Source organism: Ovis canadensis, chromosome 1, assembly GCF_042477335.2.
Source record: "Ovis canadensis isolate MfBH-ARS-UI-01 breed Bighorn chromosome 1, ARS-UI_OviCan_v2, whole genome shotgun sequence".
NCBI lineage: Eukaryota > Metazoa > Chordata > Mammalia > Artiodactyla > Bovidae > Ovis > Ovis canadensis.
In genome coordinates this window covers 260,375,525-260,399,802 of record NC_091245.1, presented here as the reverse complement: position 1 = coordinate 260,399,802, position 24,278 = coordinate 260,375,525, and the positions used below count along the sequence as shown (strand labels likewise).

Sequence of the window (24,278 nt, the reverse complement as noted above, 5' to 3'; positions counted from 1 at the left end):
CCACATACATTATGGAGATAATAGAGAAGGCACAAACTTTGGAGTCAGATTCCTTGAGTCCCCTACTTTGGAGAGGGGCCTCAGTTCATCTGCAAAACAGGATATTTCCTCACAGTGTTGAGGATTAACTAAGCAACCCCCTTGACACGTGATTAGCAATAAATGGGAGCTATCAGTATTATTTTTCTGGCACTCCCAGCAGCAAAAGGCCGCCTGTATTTCCGAAGCTTTCGTCTCTGTGACTTTCCAAACCAAGCCATATTTAAACCCTTTTCAGCTGTCTTCTGCGAGTCTCAGTAGCTAGCGAAACTGCTGGCTCTCAATCCAGCAAACGGAGTATAGATCTTCTCGGAGATATTCCACGGCGTTTCAAGTCAAGACTGGGTAAATGCTTTAAAACAACACTTCACGAGCTTAAGAGTGCATAACCTGTCCCGCACAACGATCACGAGCAGGACTCAAAGCCACAGGCTGAGATGCAAATTCCCTTCGCGCGGGGCGTGGACTCTTCCTCCCACCATCCTTCTGGACATTCTGCGCCTGTCTCAACTGCGTTTGGGGAGGAGGGCGTGTCTACCAGCCAGCCGGCTGAACGCGGAATCTGTTGGCAAGCAGGCGAATACGACGGGGAGGGCGGAGAAACGCATGTGAGAGGGTGGAGCAGGAGGCGGAAGAACTGAAATCAGCTGACTGGGTCTCGTGACTCTCTGGGCAGGGGCGACGCAGGCGTACTGGAGCGCGATCCTCACAGCCTGAGCGAAGATGGCGGCCTCCAGAGTGAGCCTCTGAGAGGCAGAGGGAGGAGGTGGAGGGGGCGGGGAGGCAGCGCCGCCGCGGCACCAGGAACCCGCGGCAGTGGAGCTACGGGGCCTCGGCCGGGAAAGGGGAAGTGGTGTAGGGGAGGAGACCGGAGGGCGCCTCATCCCACTCTGGACGCTGAGCCGGCGGCAGGAGGAGCTCGGGCTGGAGCCTCTCCAGCCTCCCACGAAGGTAAATCACCACGGGCACCGGACTCTGGAGCTTTGCTTTATCCCCTCGCCTCGCTGCGAGGACTTGGGACGCCAAGGGCAGGGAGAAGGAAGGGTGGTGGAGGGCCGCAACCTCCAGCAGTTCGGGAAAGCAGATTACCCTCCCCCCAGGCTGCTGGTCAGGTTCCTGTAGTCGGACCCCGCCACCCCCACCCCGCCTGGCCCCCTGCTGTTCTGAGTGACAGTCGCCCAGAGCTCTGCCATGTTCAGTCCCACCCCTCTTTTCGCCTCGTTTTCTGGGTTTCTTCCCACCAGGGTCCCCCCACTGCACTCTGCACATCCTTATCCCGCTCAGCCCTTATTCCTCTGGGTTTGCAGCCCTCTGGGCTCCGCCCTCCGGATTCCCTTTCATCCTGCTAGTCTGAGCGCTCTTCGTGCTGGATGCCTGGAACTCTTGTTTCCGGGGGTCAGTGACCCTCCTTCCTGCCAAGTATTTGTTTCGTTTTGTTAGACTTTTAACTTTATTTGCTTAGCTTTGTTTCGTTTTGTTAGGAAATGGGGAGCACCCGCTTCGTTTCTTCTTTAGCCCCTCCCTTTTCCAAAATGAAGTTTTCTCTCCTCAGCGTTTCCTTTTTGCAAGAGAGCTTATTCACAGGGGCCTTTCCTCCGCTGCTGTGATTTTGTCTCTGAATGCGGCCTTTAGATGGGTGAAGTGGGACTTTGACGTTTTGTGAAGTGGCTGTTAAACGCGGATTTGACTCTACACTTAAAAAGTGTCCTCCCCTAAGTTGTGTAGGGTGTTAAGGTAACCTCTCTTGTGAGACTTTCCTTTACAGATTGCTTAGGGGAGAAAATTAGAAGTCTTCCCCAAATGTGGCAGTGGTTTCCCGAAGTAAGTGATTTCTCGGTTCCTCACTCTGCTTTTCCCTTTCGTCCGACCCTGATTCCCCTTGGGCTTCTACCTGATGCTGTTCCCCACTGTGAAGGAGGTTATCCTGTAGAGTTATTTTGAGCGTCTTGGAGTGTAGAGTCTTGGGTGAAAAGTTAAATTTCAGAATATTTTTTTAGGACCTGTCCCAAAGATTGTCTTACTGTGTTTTCTTCTTGCTTGATGGATCTGACAGATTTCTAAGTTTGAATGTACTGTCTACAGAGCCTAAGGAAATTACAGTTGTTCGGTATATTACCAGTACTCTGTGAGTTTATGGGAAGATGAAACAGGACTTCCCTTTAAAAAAAAAAAAAGGTTTAAAAAACTCGTCAATAATTGAGTGTCCCCCAAAGACTTGATTTCACTGTGCTTTAGATGGTCTTTTTTGTTTGGCTAGATGTAATGTAAGATCATGTTAACATTTTAAATGTAATGTGAAACAGTTTAAGCAGCTATATTTTAAACTTGGCTTGTGGGGTTAATATCACAATGGAATATAAGCCCATCTTCGTTTAGAAATATTACATTATACTCTTGGTTTGAAAACAGGAAGTGGCACATATTAATGGAGGAAAAGTGGAGTCAGGGTTATTAAGAGGTAGGAATTTTACATTCTATAGTCTAGTTCATGGAAAAACACCACAATTTGTATTCCACCGGGAGGTAATGGATATTCCTCTTTTTTCTAAACTGGCAGTAGTAAATAGTAAAATATATGAACGTTATAAGGGAAAAAGTTATGCAGTTATGGAAAGGATGAGTTATTTTTAAGAATTAACTTTATCTACAAATAAATAGAAGCTGGTCACTTGGGTGGAACGAAACAATACTGGCGTTGTTACTGAATTTGCAGAAGGGAGGCAGATACTAAATTATGGTTGAAATTTAAAAATCTGTTTTAACTAATTTGGCTATATTCCTAAACAACTTCTATTTGAATTTGAGGTTTCCATTGCACATACCTTTCCCGTTATCCTCTGACTGAATACTTAAAATTAGTAAAAATAGAGGCATATCTAAGCAGATAAACTATCAAAAATTTTGTTGCTACTGATAGTTTTAGGCCTAAATGTTTACCGTAATGCTTATTAGTGGTTAGAGGGGAGTTGTTTTCAAAAAGATCCTTTAAGTCAGTGTTTCTCAACTTTATCAAACCTAGTAAAGACCTCCTTTTTATTTCAAATAATTTGTAACAGCTCTTTTACTACCCTGAAATAGTTTATAAGTTAGTATAACCACCTCTGACTTTGGCCCTGGGACAAAAAGAGCCTTTGGTTCCACTGTAGGATCAAAAAAAAAAAAAAAAAAAAAACCTGGACTAACTTCAAATTCATGTGTTTTTTTTTTTGAACCTATTAAGTTGCTGAGGCCACAAGGCAAACCAGTGGCCGGAAATTTAAGGAAAGAAAGAGTACGTATTAACTCACATTCACCTTCAGTAGACACAGCTGGGCACTGATAAAGAGCATTCAGCTTGAATAGCTGACAAGTTGATGAAGGCTGAGCTCACTTCTTTATCTACATTCTTCGCTGGGTACTCCTAGGAAAGATTGGAATGAGATCTGGGGAGTGTCTGTTGTGGTGCTGACCCAGAGAAGAGCAGCAGTTTTCAGGAGGGTCAAAAAACTCTTCTGTCTCTCTCCTATAAAATAAAAACCTTAATCTTTAGAGAGAATGGCATCTCTGCCAGCAGGCCCTGTTGGTGAGCTGAGGAAAGACAGAAACTGGGGAAAGCATATTTTTGGGGGAGGGGCACCAAGCCCCAAATTCCAGCCTGGGGAAACAGGAAAATTACACCTCTGAGATCCAGAGACACAAGGTATGTCTAGGACTAAACCTTAATCAGGACAACAGAGACTATAACCCCACCTCCCTGCCACTAAGTTAAGAAACTGAATAACAAGCAACTGCAAAATAGTACAGGGTGAGGAATAAGATCATGCAGAGAGGCACAGGGCAAAGAATCAAATAGATATTGCTTTAATAAACCATTCCCGACCTAGACAGGTTCTGTAGATATTTGAAGCCTGTAATACAGTGGGGATAAAACCACAAAAGTGAAAGTATTAGTTGCTCAGTCCTGTCTGACTCTTTGCAGCCTCATGGACCAAAGAGTATGGACCAGGCTCCTCTGTCCATGGAATTCTCCAAGGCAAGAATACTGGAGTGGGTTGTCATTCCCTTCTCCCGGGATAACCATAGCAACAGTGAATCATAAACTTAGCCCAACTCCTAACATCCTGCACTAAAGACTCAGCAAAAAAAGATGTTCCCATTTCCCTTCACAAAAATTACTTAGCTCTGTCTCTGCTGTCCTATTACATGTCCCACTTTGAGCAAAAAATTACAAGACATACAAAAGACAAAAAACATTCCCAAGAGAAAGAGCAATCACCAGGGTTACTCTTTGCCTAACATAGGTGCTTCTATCTGATAAGGGAATTTAAAATGACTATAATTGATGTTAAAGGTATAAACAAAAAGTGGACAGTATACAAAGTCAGGTGGGTAGTTTCAGCTGAAAGATAGAAACTGTAAGAAAGAATCAAAAGGAAATGTCAGAAGTTTCACTACATAGTAACGAATGGCAGGATGCCTTTGGGCTCATCAGTTGATCTGATACAACCAAAGAAAGAATCAGTGAATTTGTAGATACCAGAAATTATCCAAGTGAAACACAAAGAGTTTAAAAAAGAACAAGAGCTTGGGGATTCTATCTAACACATTTAAACAAATGCATAATTGGAATCCCAGAAGAGGACAGAGCAGAAGAAATGTTGAAATATTTGAGGAAATAATCGAGAATTATTCTGAAATTAATGCCAGACATCAGACTGGAGGTGCAAGAAACTTAGAGAACACCAAGCAGGTTAAACACCTGCCACTTAAAAAACCTGCATAAGACATCAAATTCAAACTTCCTTCTCCTAAGAGAAACTGTTGAAGTAACCAAAGAAAAGAGAAACATTCTATACAAAGAAACAAAGATAAGAGTTACAGCAGAGAAGCCATGCAAGCCAGAAGACAGCTAAGTGACAGCTTTTAAGTACTGAAAGAAAAAAACACTAAAAAATATCCATCGAAAATGCAGACATAATGCAGATACTCTGAAAAGCTGTGAGAATTCAGACTTCTCACGAAGTTTTTATGATGCATGCATTCCAGGAAAATTACGTGTATATTAAATGGCAAAACGTATTTCATGATTTATAAAACTAAATTCTGGGATTAGTTGTAAATAGGCTTTTATCTATGTGAATGACCACTTGGACATTTGAAAGTAACTTGAGGACAGTTCATCAGTCTGTGGGACTGTCTTGCTTGTTGAGGGGTATGTAGCTCCATCCCCTAAATCCTAGAAGTGTTTCTAATTATAGTGTCTCAAGGGGCAGCAGCCCCACCCCAACTTCCACTCTTGCAACCATTACTTTAATTCAGTACATTGAATTAAAAATTCTTTTCAACACCTTTTCCTGCTTCAGCTGTGTTCATAGATGCTTAGCACATGCCAGTCAGTAACATCTCTTATCTTACGGTATGATTTTTTGTTCTGGAAACTCCTTTAAGAATCAGTGAGTTGGGGGATATCTTTGTAGCAAGTAACTTAAGCCAACATAGTTGTGACATTTTCGCAAACTTGAGACAGTTACCTGTGTAAAGTTGTATTTAAGTATGATTCATTCAATAAAGCTAAACATATAATTTCCTAGTACTTTTCACATGCTCTTCACTCTATTTAGCAGACTACATAGTTGAGTTTTATGTGTACTTTTATGGACTACTTAATAGAAAAAGTGATCTCTAACATAAGTCTAAAATCCGTGGGGTTTTTAGAGTTTCAGAATTTAAGTTGCCCTTAGAAGTAGGCCACACTGGTTAAGCAGTGTTCACAGATTTAGCCCATGCTGTTTGGTAATATCTTTTTTGCAGTTAATAAGAAACTGAAGCTTTTAATGACCAGATTGACAGCAAAACCCCTAAAGCAATCTACATTATTTTGATGTCCTGATTTTTTCAAGTAATAATTGTGAAAACATCATGGAAGGATTGATAAGGTATGAATGTAGGGACTTTCTCTAGTGTGTAATAAATTCTCTGTGTGTGTGTATGCTCAGTTGTGTTGTTTGCGATCTCATGGACCAGGCTCCTCTGTCCATGGTACTTTCCAGGCAAGAATATTGGAGTGGGTTGCCATCTCCTGCTCCAGGGGATCTTCCTGACCCAGGGATGGAACCCGTGTCTCTTGTGATTCCTGCATTGGCAGGTGGATTCTTTTACCACTGCACCACCTGGGGAGCTCCAGTAAATTCTATACTAATTATATTTAAGCTTCAATTCTTAGACTAGTACTGTGGGGTTTCTTGCTCCCTCAAACTTACACAGACTATATTTTGGATGTTCATCAAATCTTAGAGTAGATAAGCCATTTTCCTCCTGAAACTTAATAGCTACTGGGTTTAATTTTAAAAGTAGAATTTTCTTTTTTTTTTTTTTTACTTGATAGATTTGGGAGTGTTCTGTAAACTGTGAAACTCTATGGCAGAGTTAGAAATAATAGGGGTTTTTTGGAAAGAGACAAACCAGAAGTTTACATGTTGTTGCTGTTTTGTATTGGATCAAAGAAAAGGAAATTGTAGCCACTTAAACTCTAGTCTTATACTAGTATTAAGAGAACAGGATTTGGGTATTAAGATGCATACTGTCTTCAAGTTATATTTGCTATATGCCTAGGAAGTTTATTCCCCCATTATGTGTTTAGTGTTAAGAAAAACAAGTTAAAATGTGGCAATGGAAAATCTCTTTTACCATTAGGGTCTGTGAGAGCAAGATTATTAAGTGCCTGTTTGTGAGCTGAAGAACAGTTTATTGAATTAGTATATTTTGTTCTTTCATAAGCCAAGTTAGATTCAAAGATAAAATGAAATAGAAATTTGTGTCTTCTAAAAAGCTTTAAGAATGTGCGCAAACTAGAAATATGTAAATGATCACTACCGCTGATTTCACAGAATTGCTTAAGTGAACACATTTCTTAGTTTGTTTTATTTTTCCTGAGGTGAATATTTCAAGGCATTTTTAAATTTGGAAAGGGAAGAGTCATAGCTATGTATCTTTCCTGGCAAAAACATTATTATTATTTTATAACAAATAGAGATCTATTGGTGAAAAATAAGAATTATCCCTTCAGATGTAATCTAAAATATGAAGAGATAGGTATCTTTTTCAGTATTTAATTTACATTGAATAGGAAAGGCCAGCAAAATTAACTGCTATGGTATATATGCTTACTTCTCCCCCCATTGAGATAATGTTAAGTGTTTCTTCAGACTTATGGGTTGCTTTTGAATTTCTCTTGCCCTTTTATTTCATGAATATATATTCAGTTTCTAATAGGAATGGATTTTATAAAGAGAATGAGGGGGTCTTAGATTAGTTTGCCCTACCCTATGATGGTAGAAGTATTTGAAAGTTCATTTTGGCTTTGAACTGGCTTTCTTATAATATTTATCTCTGAAATTCTTCAGCAAGTAAAGAAAACTAAGATAGAGTGTACTAAAACCTTACTTAGTGATCTGTTTTTATAGCTGTTTAAAGATCCCTGTATGGTAGATGTCATTCACATTACTGATTTGTTGTTTATTTAAATGAAAAATACTTCTGTCTACACTTGAGTTATATATTAAAACATAAAGATTAAAAATTTAAAAACAGGGTTAAAGTTCATATCACCTTTCTCTCAGACACAGCACATTTTAAGACAGTCTAGTTGTAGCTTTTTAATATGGGTAAAAATTAATGTTCTGTTAACCATTTATATATATTTTTACCTTTTATTTGAAACTGACCTAACCTAGAGATATAATTCACTTAGGTTTTGAATCCAGCTACAAATAAAACTAGGCCCTTTAAGAAGCCAGTAATAAGGGATTCTCTCTTTGGTCATTACTTGGGTCAGCATTTGCCTTAGCAATGGTTTTCCTTCCTTCTGCATTTTCAGTAGGACGTAGATGTATGAAGAAATACTAAGTTCACAAATTAGTTTCTATCATGTGAATATCTACCATATTTTCAGGTGTAATTTCATACTGTAGCAGAAAAACAGTGTTCTGTTGCAGGAGAGTTGCAGTTCTGTTCTGTTGCAGAAAATAAAAGCAAATGTAGTTTTCCCCCAATATAAAAGTTTTCACCAACAGCCAGGTTGAAAGAATTTACATTAGACACCCATATTTTTTTGAGGCATTTCAAGACAAACTCATTTTTAATTCATTACTTGAGAGTGAGAGCAAAATGATGAAAAAGTTTATTCTTTCATTTTACAAATTCAAGGTGGAAAGTTAGTATCTTGTCTGCTCTTTGGAAGTTTTCATATTTGTGTAAAAATCCTTTCCAGTTGGTCATGCAGAGTGTGTGCTTTGAAGGCAAATAGCCTTGATTAAAACCGTTTCCTTCATTCATTCATTAGTGTATTATTTTTCTGAGTATACTCATTCATCCTGGCTAAGTAAGGGCTCTGTGTGAGTTTTTACTTAACACAAGCCATGCACATAGACTTAATTTTGCTGTGTGTGCAAAGTCTTTTGCTTATACCCTGACCGCCTGACTGTAATCTGCTTGAAGGCCTCGATGGTAAAGAATTCACCTGCAGTGCAGGAGACACAGGTTCAGTCCCTGGGTCAGAAAGATCCCCTAGAGGAGGAGATGGCAACCCATTCCAGTATACTTGCTTTGGAAATCCCATGGACAGAGGAACTTGGCAGGCTATATAGTCCATGGGGTCACAAAAGAGTCAGACAGGATTTGGGACTAAATAGCAACAGTCTGCTTAAGTGTCTGTGATGCTGAATCCTTTTATAGTGCTTTCTGTTCTTAGTGTCATTTTGATGTGTCTCTCAGTGACTCTCAAATCCTGCACTTTTGTGTCAAAACCATATTGTCCAAAAGATTGTTCTTATTTTATCTGTAAATTATTTTAAGTGGATTGTCAGTTTTACTGCCAGTAATAAGACTGTGGAAACCTTAAGTGTTATTTGAAAGGATAAAGCAAGGGACTCATTGAAAAAGGCCAATCTAGCCAGAATGCCTATTGCCTTGAATTTGACTCTCTAACCCTTCATGCAGGTCTTTTAAAAGACAAACTGAAAAGTTGCAGAAAAGCTCTGTTAGTGGTGTATTATTAGGATATAGAATGAGAACAAGTGAAGCCAACTTGCAAAAATTAGAAATCTTTTCCAGGTGATTTAGTTTCAAAGGGCTTGTATACTTGAGTTTTTATCAAAAAGATCTTTGAGAATTTGAAGTGGGACTGTCCTGCAGGAATGGAGATGAAATTTAAGCAGTAATTAGTTTGAACACAAAAGCTCTTGCTGATTTGAATAACACCTTGACAACTGGCAGGATAGCAAATGCTGATGATACAGCTGCTACCAAGATCTCATCTAACAATTTTTATATTTTCTTAGCTGGACAGTTTGCTGTCATTTATAGAATGTGCCTATAAATAACAGCTCCTACACCTGAGACTAGAAATTCTGCAGAGTTTTCATCACTATTAGTGGGAATTATGGTTGCTTATGAGTTTTTGCTTATAAGCAACAGTTAGGACCACTTTTAGAGCTTATTTAAGAAATATACAGAGAAGATAATTGAATGGGGATTATTTTTATGGAGTAAAATTCTTTTTTCCAAAAGTTTCATAAGCTGTAACTTAAAGACATCAAACATAAATTTAAAACTATTAGGTTGGTTTCACAGATTTCAGCAACACATCAAAAGGCTCATACACCATGATCAAGTTGGCTTTATTCCAGGGATGCAAGGATTCTTCAATATGTGCAAATCAATCATTGTGATATACCATATTAAAAAATTGAAAGATAAAAACCATATGATAATATCAGTAGATGTAGAAAAAGTCTTTGACAAAATTCAGCACCTATTTATGGTTAAAACGTTTCAGAAAATGGTCATAGAAGGAACCTAACTCAACATAGTAAAGGCCATATATGATAAGTCTACAGCAAACAATATTCTCATTGGTGAAAAACTGAAAGCATTCCCCCTAAGATCAGGAACAAGACAAGGGTGTCCACTTTCGCCACTATTATTAACCATAGTTCTGAAAGTCCTAGCTATAGCAATCAGAGAAGAAAAATAAAAGGAATCCAGATTGGAAAAGAAGAAATAAAGTTTTCACTGTTTGCAGATGACATGATACTATACATAGAAAACCCTAGAGATAGTATCAGAAAATTACTAGAGCTAATCAGTAAATTTAGCAAAGTCACAGGGTACAAAATCAATACACAGAAATCATTTGTATTTCTATATACTAACAATGAAAAATCAGAAAGAGAAATTAATAATCCCATTCACCATTGCAACAAAAAGAATTAAATATCTAGGAATAAACATACCTAAGGAGACAAACTGACTCATTAGAAAAGACCCTGATGCTGGGAAAGATTGAGGGTAGGAGAAGAAGGGGACGACAGAGGATGAGATGGTTGGATGGCATCACTGACTCAATGGACATGAGTTTGGGTGAACTCTGGGAGTTGGTGATGGACAGGGAGGCCTGGCATGCTGCGGTTCATGGGGTTGCAAAGAGTCGGACTCAACTGAATGACTGAACTAAACTGAACTGAAGGAGACAAAAGAACTATACACACAAAATTATAAGACTAATAAAAGAAATCAAAGATAACATAAATAGTTGGAGAGATATTCCATATTCCTAGATAGGAAGAATCAATATTGTGAAAATGACTATATTACCAAATGCAATCTACAGCTTCGATGTGTTCCCTATCAAATTACCAATGGCATTTTTCATAGAACTAGAACAAAAAAATTCACATTTCATATGGAAGCACAAAAGACCCTGAAAAGCCAAAGGATTCTTGAGAAAGAAAACGGAGCCTGAGGAATCAACCTTGCTAACTTCAGATTATACTACAAAGCTGCAGTCATTAAGATGGTATAGTACTGGCACAAAAACAGAAATATAGACCAATGGAACAAGATAGAAAGCACAGAAATAAACCCATACATCTATGGGTACTTTATTTTTGACAAAGGAGGTAAGAATATACAACCCATTTTTTGATTGGGTCATTTATTTTTCTGGAATTGAGCTGCAGGAGTTGCTTGTATATTTTTGAGATTAGTTCTTTGTCAGTTACTTCCTTTGCTATTATTTTCTCCCATTCTGACAGCTGTTTTTTCATCTTGCTTATAGTTTCCTTCGTTGTGCAAAAGCTTTTAAGTTTAATTAAGTCCTATTCGTTTATTTTAGCTTTTATTTCTGTTACTTTGGGAGGTGGGTCATAGAGGATCCTGCTATGATTTATGTCAGAGAGTGTTTTGCCTTTGTTTTCCTCTAAGAGTTAGTAGCTTGATAGGGATTATATTGAATCTATAGATTGCTTTGGGTAGTATTTTCACTATATTGATTCTTCTGATCCATGACTGGTATATTTCTCCATCTGTTTTTGTCATCTTTGATTTCTTTCATCAGTGTTTTTTAGTTTTCTATGAATAGTTTTATAGTTTTCTGTCTATAGAAAGATATTATTCTTTTCATTGTGTTCTTGAAAAAGGGTGTTTTCTATGACCAGTGAGTTCTCTTGGAAAAACTCTGTTACCCTTTGTCTGATTCATTTTGTACTCCAAGGCCAAACTTGCCTGTTACTCCAGGTATCTCTTGACTTCCTACTTTTGCATTCCAGTCCCCTATGATGAAAGGACATCTTTTTTTGATTCTAGAAGGTCTTGGTGGTCTTCATAGAACCGTTCAGCATCAGCTCCTTCAGAAGTAGTGGTTGGGGCATAGATTTGGATTATGGTCATATTGAATGGTTATCCTTGAAAATGAACAGAGGTCGTTTTGTTGTTTTTGAGATTGCACCCAAGTACTGCATTTTGGACTCTTTTGTTGACTATGAGGGCTACTCCCATTTCTTCTGAGGAATTCTTGCCCACAGTAGTAGATATAATGGCCATCAGAATTAAATTCACTCATTCTGGCCCATTTTAGTTCACTGATTGCTAAAATGTTAAGGTTCACTCTTGCCATCTCTTGTTTGACCATTTCCAGCTTCCCTTGTGGTTCAGCTGATAAAGAATCCGCCTGCAATGCGGGAGACCTGGGTTCAGTCCCTGGGTTAGGAAGATCCCCTGGAGAAGGGAAAGGCTACCCACTCCAGTATTTTGGCCTGGAGAATTCCATGGGGTCACAAAGAGTTGGACATGACTGAGCGACTTTCGGAGAAGGCAATGGCACCCCACTCCAGTACTCTTGCCTGGAAAATCCCACGGATGGAGGAGCCTGGTAGACTGTAGTCCATGGGGTCGCTAAGAGTTGGACACGACTGAGTGACTTCCCTTTCACTTTTCACTTTCATGCATTGGAGAAGGAAATGGCCACCCACTCCAGTGTTCTTACCTGGAGAATCCTGGGGATGGGGGAGCCTGGTGGGCTACCGTCTATGGGGTCGCACAGAGTTGGACACAAGCAACTTAGCAGCAGCAGAGTGACTTTCACTTTCACAATTTACCTTTATTCATGGACCTAACATTCTAAGTTCCTGTGCCGTATTGTTCTTTACAGCATGGGACTTTACTTTCACCACCAGACACCTCCACAGCTGGGCGTTCTTTTCGCTTTGACTCAGCCTCTTCCTTCTGGAGTTATTTTCTCTGCTCGTATTCAGTAGCCTGTTGGGCACCTACTGACCTGGGGAGTTCATCTTTCAGCATCATATCTCTTTGCCTTTTCATACTATTCATGGGGTTCTCAAAGCAAGACTACTGAAGTGTTTTACCATTCCCTTCTCTAGTGGAGCACGGTTTGTTAGATATTAATACCTGCTCATCCAGAAATACCCTCAGGGTCTGAAACTGTTAATGCGGTTTCCACACTGGTTGTCTTCATTAGATGAAATGACTTTATCACAAATGATTGAGGTTTTGAGTCTATAAAATAGATTCACTTGAAATTAGAGAGGCTGATAGTACACTGTTGGGAATTAGGTCCCAACTCAGATCTCATTAATCTGGTTGTTTTAAAAATTCATTGTTAGTTAGACTAGTATTTTTCTGTTGATCTTATAAAACTCCTGAAATCACCGATCGGTAGCATATTTCCTTTTTTTAAAAAAATATGTATTATTAAAAGAGAATAATGTTTACAATATTGTATTGGTTTCTGCCATACATTAACATGAATCAGCTATAGGTATACACATGTCCCCGCCCTCTTGAACCTCCCTCCCGCCTCCCTTACCATTCCACCCCTCTAGATTGTCACAGAGCATCGATTTGAGCTCCTTGCATCATACAACAAATTCCCACTGGTTATCTGTTTTACATACAGTAATGTATATGTTTCCATGATACTCTTTCACTTTGTCCTATCCTCTCCTTCCCCCACTATGTCCACAGGTCTGTTCTTTATGTCTCTGTCTCTATTTCTGCCCTGCAAATAGGTTCATCAGTACTATCTTTCTAGATTCCATTTATATGCATTAATGCAGGATATTTGTGTTTCTCTTCCTGACTTATTTCACTCTGTGTAATAAGCTGTGGGTTCATCTACCTCATTAGAACTGACTCAAATGTGTTCCGTTTTATGGCTAATACTCCTTTGTATATACGTACCACAGCTCTTTTATCCATTCATCTGTCGATGGACCTCTAGATTGCTTCCATGTCCTGGCTATTGTAAATAGTGCTGCAATGAATGTTGGGGTACATGTGTCTTTTTCAGTTATGGTTTTCTCAGGTGTATGCACAATAGTTGGAGAAGGAAGTGGCAACCCACTCCAGTATTCTTGCCTGGAGAATCCCACGGACAGAGGAGCCTGGCAGGTTACAGTCCGTGGGGTTGCAAAGAGTCAGACATGAGTTAGTGACTGAGCATGCTTGCATGCCCAGTAGTGGGATTGCTGGGTCATATGGTAGTTTTATTCTTTGTTTTTTAAGGAATCTCCATACTGTTTACCATAGTGGCTGTATTTACATTCCTATCAACAGTGCAGGAGGGTTCCCATTTCTCCATACCCTTTCCAGCATTTATTGTTTGCAGACTTTTTGATGATGGCCATTCTGACTGGTGTGAGGTGATAGCTCATTGTAGTTTTGATTTGCATTTTTCTTGTATATTTTGCAGATTAATCCTTTGTTAGTTGTTTCAATTGCTTTTATTTTCTCCCATTGTGAGAGTTGTCTTTTGACTTTGTTTATAGTTTACTTTGCTGTGCAAAAGCTTTTAAGTTTAATTAGGTCCTGCTTGTTTATTTTTGGTTTTATTTCCGTTACTCTAAAGACTGGATCATAGAGGATCTTGCTGTGATTTATGTCAAAGAGTGTAATAATGCCTATGTTTTGCTTTAAGGATTTTATAGTTTCTGGTTTCACATACAGGTCTCTAATCCATTTTGACTTTATCTTTGTGTGTGGTGTTTAGGAAGTATTTGAATTTCATTATTTTACACGTAGCTGTCCAGTTTTCCCATCACTACTTATTGAAGAGACTGTCTTTTTTCCATTTGGTAGCAAATTTCTATAGTCATGTGTTTGTTTTGAACATTTTTTAAATTAAGCTTATCTATAGTGGATGTCTGCTCAGTTGTGTTTGACTCTTTGTGACCCCATGGACTGTAGCCTACGAGACTCCTCTGTCCGTGGAATTTTTCAGGCAAGAATACTAGAGTGGGTTGCCACTGCCTGCTCAGGGGATCTTACTGACCCAGGGATCCATCCCACATTTCCTGCCTTGGCAAGCATTCTTCACCACTGTGCCACCTGGGAAGCCCAAGCTTATCTATGGATGGAAACATTTAAAATATTTATCTTTACATGGTAGAGTATTTCAACCCTGGAGACATCCTCTTTGTTGTATTTCTTTTGCCTTGTGTTGATTATGGTAATTTGTTTTACTGCTTAAAATTGTGAGTTTCAAAGTTGTTTGCATCAGGTGCTTAATCATGTTTCCAAATGAAGATAATAATTGGAACTAGTTTGAAATTAATCTAGGAATGTGCTGTCAATAAGCCTGTAATTACATGGTCAGAATAAATTTATTTTTATTTTCTAAATTTAAAAGAGAATTTTGTTTGTTTTTGGCTGCATCACATGTGGGATGTTAGTTCCCCCACCAGGGAGTGGACCAGGGAGTGAACCCATGCCCCCTGCAGTGCAAGCAGGAAGTCCTAACCCTGGACCACCAGGGAGTTCCCCATTGATTTTCTAAACCTGAGGGAAGGTATTACTATTATAGTTTAGTTTGAGTGTGGGGTTAAGCAGTTTGAGTTCAAAAGCTTGGCCCAGCCATTTAATAGTTGTTAAATTAGAGAAGTGATTTCATTTTTGCAATTCTCAGTTTTCTTGTCAATAAAATGAGGATCATCATACCTGTATCTTAGTTGTTATGGAGACAGTGGGATACGTAAGTAGGTTGTAAATGCTATGTGTCATCATTAACACATGATGAGTACTTAGTAAACCCTGTGCTGGATGCTTAGTCGTTTCAGTCTTGTCTGACTTTTTGAGACCCTGTGGACTGTGGTCTGCCAGGCTCCTCTGTCCATGGGATTCTCCAGGCAAGACTACTGGAGTGTGTTGCCATGCCCTCCAGGGGATCTTCCCGACCCAGGGATTGAACCTGTGTCTCTAAAGTCTCCTGCATTGGCAGGTGGGTTCTTTACCACTAGGCCATCTGGGAAGCCCTAATAAAACCTACTTGTTGCATAATTTCAAGGCATGTCATAAATTTTTTGATCAGGGGCACCTTCCCTCGCCAATTTCAGGATTTAAAATAGAAAAGCATTATCTTAATTCAGGTGTATGGGCACTTATAAGAGCTTTGAATTAACCTGTCATTTTTGGGGTTGACTTGGCTATTAGGTAAGTATTTCTTCCCTTCCTTACCTCTCCAGTGTATCATTATCTAAATATAACATGACTGAAGGTGAGCTTTTCAGATTGAGGAGTGGTATTCTTCTGTAAAGTACACTTCCATTTTACTAGCCTTCACCTTTTTTTGTACTGTTGTTCAGGATTGGATGCAGAATAGCAGTATCACTTGTTGTTTCCTAAAACATGAGACGTAAATTGTCAGGTGTGCTGATTTTGGCCCCGGGCACTTCTGATGTCCAGAGAAGCCTTCAACTCTACATTATATTTTTTTGTTAGCATTGTAATCTGCATCGGGATACAGTATTTTTTTCTGACAGGCCAAGGTAGTGGTTTACTTTTTGAATTCTTAAATTAATTTTGGGGGAGTAGGAAGTCAAGAAACACCTGGAGTAACAGGCAAATTTGGCCTTGGAATGTGGAATGAAGCAGGGCAGAAACTAATAGAGTTTTGCCAAGAAAATGCACTGGTCATAGCAAACACCCTCTTCCAACAACTCAAGAGAAGACTCTACACATGGACATCACCAGATGGTCAACACCGAAATCAGATTGATTATATTCTTTGCAGCCAAAGATGGAGAAGCTCTATACAGTCAACAAAAACAAGACTGGGAGCTTACTGTGGCTCAGATCATGAACTCCTTACTGCCAAATTCAGACTTAAATTGAAGAAAGTAGGGAAAACCGCTAGAGCATTCAGATATGACCTAAATCAAATCCCTTATGATTATACAGTGGAAGTGAGAAATAGATTTAAGGGCCTAGATCTGATAGATAGAGTGCCTGATGAATTATGGAATGAGGTTCGTGACATTGTATAGGAGACAGGGATCAAGATCATCCCCATGGAAAAGAAATGCAAAAAAGCAAAATGGCTGCCTGGGAAGGCCTTACAAATAGCTGTAAAAGAAGAGAGGCGAAAAGCCAAGGAGAAAAGGAAAGATATAAGCATCTGAATGCAGAATTCCAAAGAATAGGAAGAAGAGATAAGAAAGCCTTCTTCAGCGATCAATGCAAAGAAATAGAGGAAAACAACAGAATGGGAAAGATTAGAGATCTCTTCAAGAAAATTAGAGATACCAAGGGAACATTTCATGCAAAGATGGGCTCGATAAAGGACAGAAATGGTATGGACCTAACAGAAGCAGAAGATATTAAGAAGAGGTGGCGAGAATACATGGAAGAACTGTGCAAAAAAGATCTTCACGAGCCAGATAATCATGATGATGTGATCACTAATCTAGAGCCAGACATCTTGGAATGTGAAGTCAAGTGGGCCTTAGAAAGCATCACTACGAACAAAGCTAGTGGAGGTGATGGAATTCCAGTTGAGCTGTTTCAAATCCTGAAAGATGATGCTGTGAAAGTGCTGCACTCAATATGCCAGCAAGTTTGGAAAACTCAGCAGTGGTCACAGGACTGGAAAAGGTCAGTTTTCATTCCAATTCCAAAGAAAGGCAATGCCAAAGAATGCTCAAACTACCGCACAATTGCACTCATCTCACATGCTAGTAAAGTAATGCTCAACATTCTCCAAAACAGACTTCAGCAATACGTGAACCGTGAACTTCCAGATGTTCAAGCTGGTTTTAGGAAAGGCAGAGGAACCAGAAATGAAATTGCTGACATCCGCTGGATCATGGAAAAAGCAAGAGAGTTCCAGAAAAACATCTACTTTCGCTTTTTGACTATGCCAAAGCCTTTGACTGTGTGGATCACAATAAACTGTGGAAAATTCCGAAAGAGATGGGAATACCAGACCACCTAACCTGCCTCTTGAGAAATCTGTATGCAGGCCAGGAAGCAACAGTTAGAACTGGACATGGAACAACAGACTGGTTCCAAATAGGAAAAGGAGTACGTCAAGGCTGTATATTGTCACCCTGCTTATTTAACTTCTGTGCAGAGTACATCATGAGAAACGCTGGACTGGAAGAAACACAAGCTGGAATCAAGATTGCCAGGAGAAATATCAATAACCTCAGATATGCAGATGACACCACCCTTATGGCAGAAAGTGAAGAGGAGCTAAAAAGCCTCTTGATGAAAGTGAAAGAGGAGAGTGAAAAAGTTGGCTTAAAGCTCAAAATTCAGAAAACGAATCTCATGGCATCTTGTCCCATCACTTCATGGCAAATAGATGGGGAAACAGTAGAAACAGTGTCAGACTTTATTTTTTGGGGCTCCAAAATCACTGCAGATGGTGACTGCAGCCATGAAATTGAAAGACGCTTACTCCTTGGGAGAAAAGTTATGACCAACCGAGATAGCATATTCAAAAGCAGAGACATTTTCTGCTGACTAAGGTCCGTCTAGTCAAGGCTATGGTTTTTCCTGTGGTCATGTATGAATGTGAGAGTTGGACTGTGAAGAAGGCTGAGTGCTGAAGAATTGATGCTTTTGAACTGTGGTGTTGGAGGAGACTCTTGAGGGTCCCTTGGACTTCAAGAAGATCCAGCCAGTCTATTCTGAAGGAGATCAACCCTAGGATTTTTTGGAAGGAATGATGCTAAAGCTGAAACTCTAGTACTTTGGCCACCTCATGAGAAGAGTTGACTCATTGGAAAAGACTCTGATGCTGGGAGGGATTGGGGGCAGGAGGAGAAGGGGACGACCCAGGATGAGAAGGCTGGATGGTATCATGGACTCGATGGATGTGAGTCTAAGTGAACTCTGGGAGATGGTGAAGGACAGGGAGGCCTGGCGTGCTGCGATTCATGGGGTCGCAAAGAGTCGGACACGACTGAGCAACTGAACTGAACTGAACTGAAAAATGCTTAACATAAGATCTCCCCTCTTAACAGATTTTATGTATACATTATTGTTCACTATTTAGGCACAGTGCTATAAAACAGACTCTAGAACTTACTCATCTTGCATAACTGAAACTTTATACCCATTAATTAGCAGCTCCCCATTTCCCCTCCAGCTCAGGCACTGGCAACTACCATTCTACCTTCTTCTCTGAGTTGAACCATTGTAGATAATTCATGTAAGTGGCATTCTGTGACTGGCTTATTTCACTTAGCATAATATTTTTAAATTTCACTGATATTATTGAAGATTGTAGGATATCCTTCTTTTTTAAGACTGAATAATATTGTGTATACCACATTTTCTTAATCCATTCATCTGTTCGGGGTGTTTAGACATCTTAAGTTTTATAAATAATACTACAGTGAATATGGTTGTGTCATCTCTTCGTGTTGTAGCCTCACCTTCCGGGAAACAAACTCACTCAGAGGGACAGTGCAGATAGTGGAATGCAGTTTATTACACTGGCGGGCCCAAGGCAGAGTCTCCTCCTAGCCAACGACCTGGACCAGTTTTTTTGAAAACCTTATATACCCCAAGTGTATGTGCCGAAACCCGCCTTCGGAAATTCCCTGAAACTAGTCTGAACAAAGGAAAAAGAAAGATACAATCAAAGTTAACCCGTGATTCATATGCCTTAAGCCTAGGTCGTTAACAGTGGATTATCATCAATAGGCCTGTGGTCATACCCCAATAAGCATAATAGAATGTATGATTCTATTTGGTTACACAGATAATTAGAGTATTCTTTTAGGCAACAGAGAGCCCCAGGGCTCTTCCTTCTTGGGGCCTGGTTTTCCAGGTGGTATGTTTCCATAGATACTGGGCATATAGTTCAAAGTCCACAGTTCGGCCCAAGATGGAGTCCTGCTTTTGAGATAGAGCCTCTTCTGTTTCCTCCATTAGAGGTCCAAATTTCAGTTCTTTCGGATAAATACTCAAAGTTTGATTTCTGGATCATGTGATAATTCTATTTTTTTATTTGGCCACATGCAGCTGGCAGAATTCTAGTTCTCTGATGAGGGATTGAACCTGGGCCCACGATAGTGAAAGTGTAGCCCCTTCCAGGGCCCCAAGATTGGGCTCTTGTCTAACACTAGGAAAAGAATTGTCCGAGGAGACGTGCTGACAAATCAAGAGACTTTATTGGAAGAGGGCACCGGCTGGAGAGCAGCAGGGTAAGGGAACCCAGGAGAACTGCTCTGCCACATGGCTTGCAGTCTCGGGTTTTAACATAAAAACTAACTGCTGGGACTAGTTTCTGGGTTGTCTTTGGCCAATCATTTTGACTCAGGGTCCTTCCTGGTGGCGCACCACATTGCTCAGACAAGATGGATGCTAGCGAGAGGGATTCTGGGAGGTAGATGGACAAGTGGTGTCGTCTTTTGACCTGCCCTGAACTCTTCTGGTTGGCGGTGGCTTATTAGTTCCGTGTTCCTTACCAGGACCTCCTGTCGTAAAATAACTCATGCAGATGGTTACTAGAGAGCCTGGCCAGGGTGGGTGGGGTCAGTCAGTATTTTATCCCTAACAAAGCACCAAGTCCTAACCACTAGGCAACCATGGAATTCCCTAATGATTCTATTTTTTAATTTTTTGAGCAACTTCCATACTGTTTTCCATAACACACCATTTTGCGTTCTCATCGACAATGCACAAAGGTTCAAGTTTCTTTACATGCTCACCAGAACTTGTCTGTTATTTTTTTGATAATAGCCACCCTAACAGGTGTGAGGCTGTATCTTGTAGTTTTGAGTTTGAGTTGCATCTCCCTGATAATGACATAGAACATCTTTTCGTATACCTGTGGCCCATTTGTGTGTCTTCAGTTCTATATTAATTTTATATTAATGTGTTATATCCCTTTTATCTATCCTAACCTAGGAACTTTCTGGCATCTAGTGCTTTTATCAACCCTGAATTCATAAGTCTCCAAAAAGTTGTAGATAAGCCTTCTTAATTCCCCTCCTAAAAGATTCGTTTGAGTTACTTGTTCCCCCAAATCAGTGATAAGATCGTTCTTTAGGTTTATTTTTTTAATTCTTCAGTATGCCTTGTTGTTACTAGATTATTTTCCCCTAGACTCCCTACAGATTTATTAGATCATGTCCTAAGTTCTTTGTGACTGTCACTTTAAAATTTTATATTTTTCTCTCATTTTCCTTTTACAGTCCCTTGATGGGATCAGCCAGTCTTCACTTAAACGCATTTTCTTTCTTGTCAGTTTCTCCTAGATAGGCCAGAGTTCAGTCAGTCCTTCCCATCTTAAATTGTGAACTCAGAATCCAAACTCCACTCCTCAGTATCAGCCATTTGCTTTTTCTGTCCTCCTTTTTTTTCTTTTTCCCAATCTTCAGTTACTGTATATGAGGGGAAAATACCATCTGTAGGCCTATAATTCTTCACTTTTTTGGGCACATTTTCAGAGATCTTCTCTAAGTTTCTTTCCAGCAATATCATTTACTACATATGACTCAGAAGGCAGGGATAATGTTTGCTGGTTTAATAATTCTTGGTTGGCTGCCTGTGTCATTCGCACCAGCTGACAGGTCTGTATTTAGCTGTCTATACATACTAGTAGGAAGATGTCATTGACTGTTAAGAGAAATTTCTCTCTGGTGACAATAAAGGTTTCTCTAAATTTGCTATTACATGTGGTTCTTTTATTATGCCTCAGAGGATGAATTGATGTTTTTCCAGAAGGTTTGACAAAACCTTATTTGGGAGTACCTCTTAGCAGCGACTTAGCATGCATGCATGGAAACAACACATATGTCCAGCAACTGATGAATGGTTATACAAAATGTGGTGTTTCTATACAATAGGAAACGGATGCATGCCACAACATGGATAAACTTTGAAAATGTTTTCGCTTGTTACACTCAGTGAAAGAAGCCAGTCACAAAGACAACGCATTTTATGATTCTATTTATATGAGATTCCATAATAGACAGGTCCATAGTGACAGAAAGTAGATGGTTGCCAGGTAGTGGGTGTGAGGGGGACTGGGGAGTGGCTGCCAGCAGGGTTTCTTGTTGGAATGGTAAAAATAGTGTATTCGTTGTAAAACTCTGTGAACATACCAAAACCTCTGAATTGCATACTTTCTAAAGAGGTGAATTTTAAGGTATGTGAATCGTCTCAAAAAGCTGTTATAAAAATGTTTTTGAATGAAAAAGTTTTATTCTATTTATGAAAAGAATACTTGTTGATTTAAAAAGTTTAGACATATAAAGATGTGAAGAAAGCTAAAAGCAAGCCATAATTCTAACCATTCAGTTTGCATTATTGACACTTTATGTATTTTACAATATTTTTTAGAGTGTATTTCTAATTATTAAGGATAGGAAGTAGTACCCAAGTGACAAAAGAAGTAAAATTATCATATTCAGTATGAAGCAAATGATGTAATATTTTCAGAATTTATCATTGGTCTTTCATTAGTAGCCAGTTTATACAATTAATTGTGTAAAGTTAGATAAACTGAAATTTTTTCTTGAGCTAAATGGATTCTGGATTTTATACACTTCAGGGTTACAGTCAACAAACTAATCTTGAAATATTGCACGTAGCATTGTCCCTCTTCCTGTGGCTGTTAGGAAGCTCATACCATGTGTGATTTATCATACAAGTCAGAAATCCTCAACTGTTCTATATCCTGTTTAATCAGAGAGTTCACTAACCAAACTGTAACAGACATTTCTGAACACTTAATTTCTGCACTTGATATTGACAACTACACTTTGAGTAACATTGTTCTTGTGACTTAAAAATCTTTTTCTCAAAGAATATTTAATTCCTTGGAAAAAGGTTAATATTCTGTGAAAACAAGCTAAGTGGTATAAATGACAGTCTCAATTTTGTTTAAAAAAGACATTTTTTTTCCTAGCTGGAAGAAGGAAAGTTAGTATCTTTCGATGCTAGGATGAAAGATGAGTTACTTTATGAACATTAAAAATGTTTTTACTATGTACTTAAATTACTTTCGGGCTTCCTTGGTAGCTCAGACAGTCAAGAATCTGCCTGCAATGCAGGAGATCTAGGTTCAGTCCCTGTGTTGGGAAGATCTCCTGGAGAAGGGAATGGCAACCCACACCAGTATTCTTGCTTGGAGAATTCCGTGGGCAGAGGAGCCTGGTGGGCTACAGTCCATGGGGTCTGAAAGAGCTGGGCATGACTGAGTGACCAACATTTTAACTTTTACTAAATTACTTTTATAATGAGAATATTGTTCAAGTTAAACCTTATTTATATTAAGTTCCCTTTAAAGTGACAGTGACAGCAAGATGGCCAGCACTTAGCAGCCAGACAAAACCTTTTAGAGTTGGTTTGACACTTGACAGTTATGTGTTAAAATATTGTTTGGCAGTGTGAGATTTAAAGATTCATTTACTTTAACACTTTTCACTAGATTCTCTATTCTTGGGATGTTGATACGAGGGCAATTCTTGTCCTCAGACTCAGCGTAGTGGAAAAGAGCTGTGACAATATAGTGTGCTAAAGGCTCTCTGATAGAGAGGTGAACAGACCATCCTTAGGGTCTTGTATAAAAAGTGGGTGTCTTAAAATCAGTACCATATGGCAGTCTATGAAAATATGATGGGGGAGATTCAGGAAAAACTCAAAGGGTTAGCACTATTACAAAATTTACCCATATTTTTATCTTTCAGGATTCAGCACAAAATGAACATTATTAAGGAAAATAAGGATTTAGCATGTTTCTACACAACAAAACATTCATGGAGAGGGAAGTAAGTATTTGTTGGTTTTACTTTTCTGTTCTTCTGTAAAGTATTTTAAAAATTACTTTTTCTTTTGATATGTCTGGTTTTCTCTCTTTTTGGAAGGAATTTGGATAAGAATTAAAAGGAAAATAAACCGATTATCCATAGTTTTGACTGCTATCACTTAAGGATGAGTTTTTGTAGTAGTGGAGTTTTCACTTCACAACTTTATCATCTAGAGATGAGCCTACGTGTTATCAATACATTTTCACATCCATTTGACAGTCAAAGAAAATATGCCAATAGTGCATTTCGTATTTTTTCTTTTAACCTGTAATGAAATTTAAAAATTGGTTTTGATCTTTTCCTTGGGAGGGGTTGATGACATTTTTCAGTAGCTTGCCTGGCCAGACTGAGGTGTAAATGGTTCCTGTTTCCTGCTGTAAAATAGGTGGTAATTCCTAGCCCTCTGATTGATATAAGGATTAAATGAATTGATAATGGAGTGTGTGAAGGTTTTAAAATTATACCTTAAATACATTCAGTATTCAATGAATGGCACTTTTTGATCATTACAAAAAAGTTTAGTCTGTTGTCATTTTGAGTAGTAGTAATAAGTAAAATGAGTATGCCACACTTTAACAAATAGGTGACCACATTATTCCAAATCAGGCCTCAGACTAAGATAAAAACGAGACATGTGCACAAAGCCAGTAACTTTACTTCTTAATTCCCATCCCCCACCCCTTGGAAGATGAGGAGAGAGAGTGGTATAGTTCTTATTCTTAACTTTCCAATTTTTAGGTAATAGTGTTGTTACTTCTTAGAATGGTGCAACATCTGAATTCTGTAGTGTTTCTGGTTTGCATTAATGAACTAACTAATTTTGAAAGATTTGAGTGTTTAATTTTGTTTCCTTTTAGAAGC

At 39.1% G+C, this 24,278-nt stretch overlaps 1 protein-coding gene across 1 annotated transcript in view; it reads left to right on the top strand.

Moving 5' to 3' along the window:
* The first annotated feature begins 557 nt into the window (after window positions 1-557).
* The window catches only part of DNAJC13 (DnaJ heat shock protein family (Hsp40) member C13), a 159,194-nt gene continuing 135,473 nt past the window's right edge, over window positions 558-24,278 (top strand). Inside the window, exons 1-2 of the mRNA XM_069565527.1 lie at window positions 558-990; window positions 23,298-23,378. Coding sequence (XP_069421628.1) covers window positions 23,311-23,378 — 68 coding nt within the window. The 5' untranslated portion in view covers window positions 558-990; window positions 23,298-23,310. The remainder of the gene's footprint in view (window positions 991-23,297; window positions 23,379-24,278) is intronic.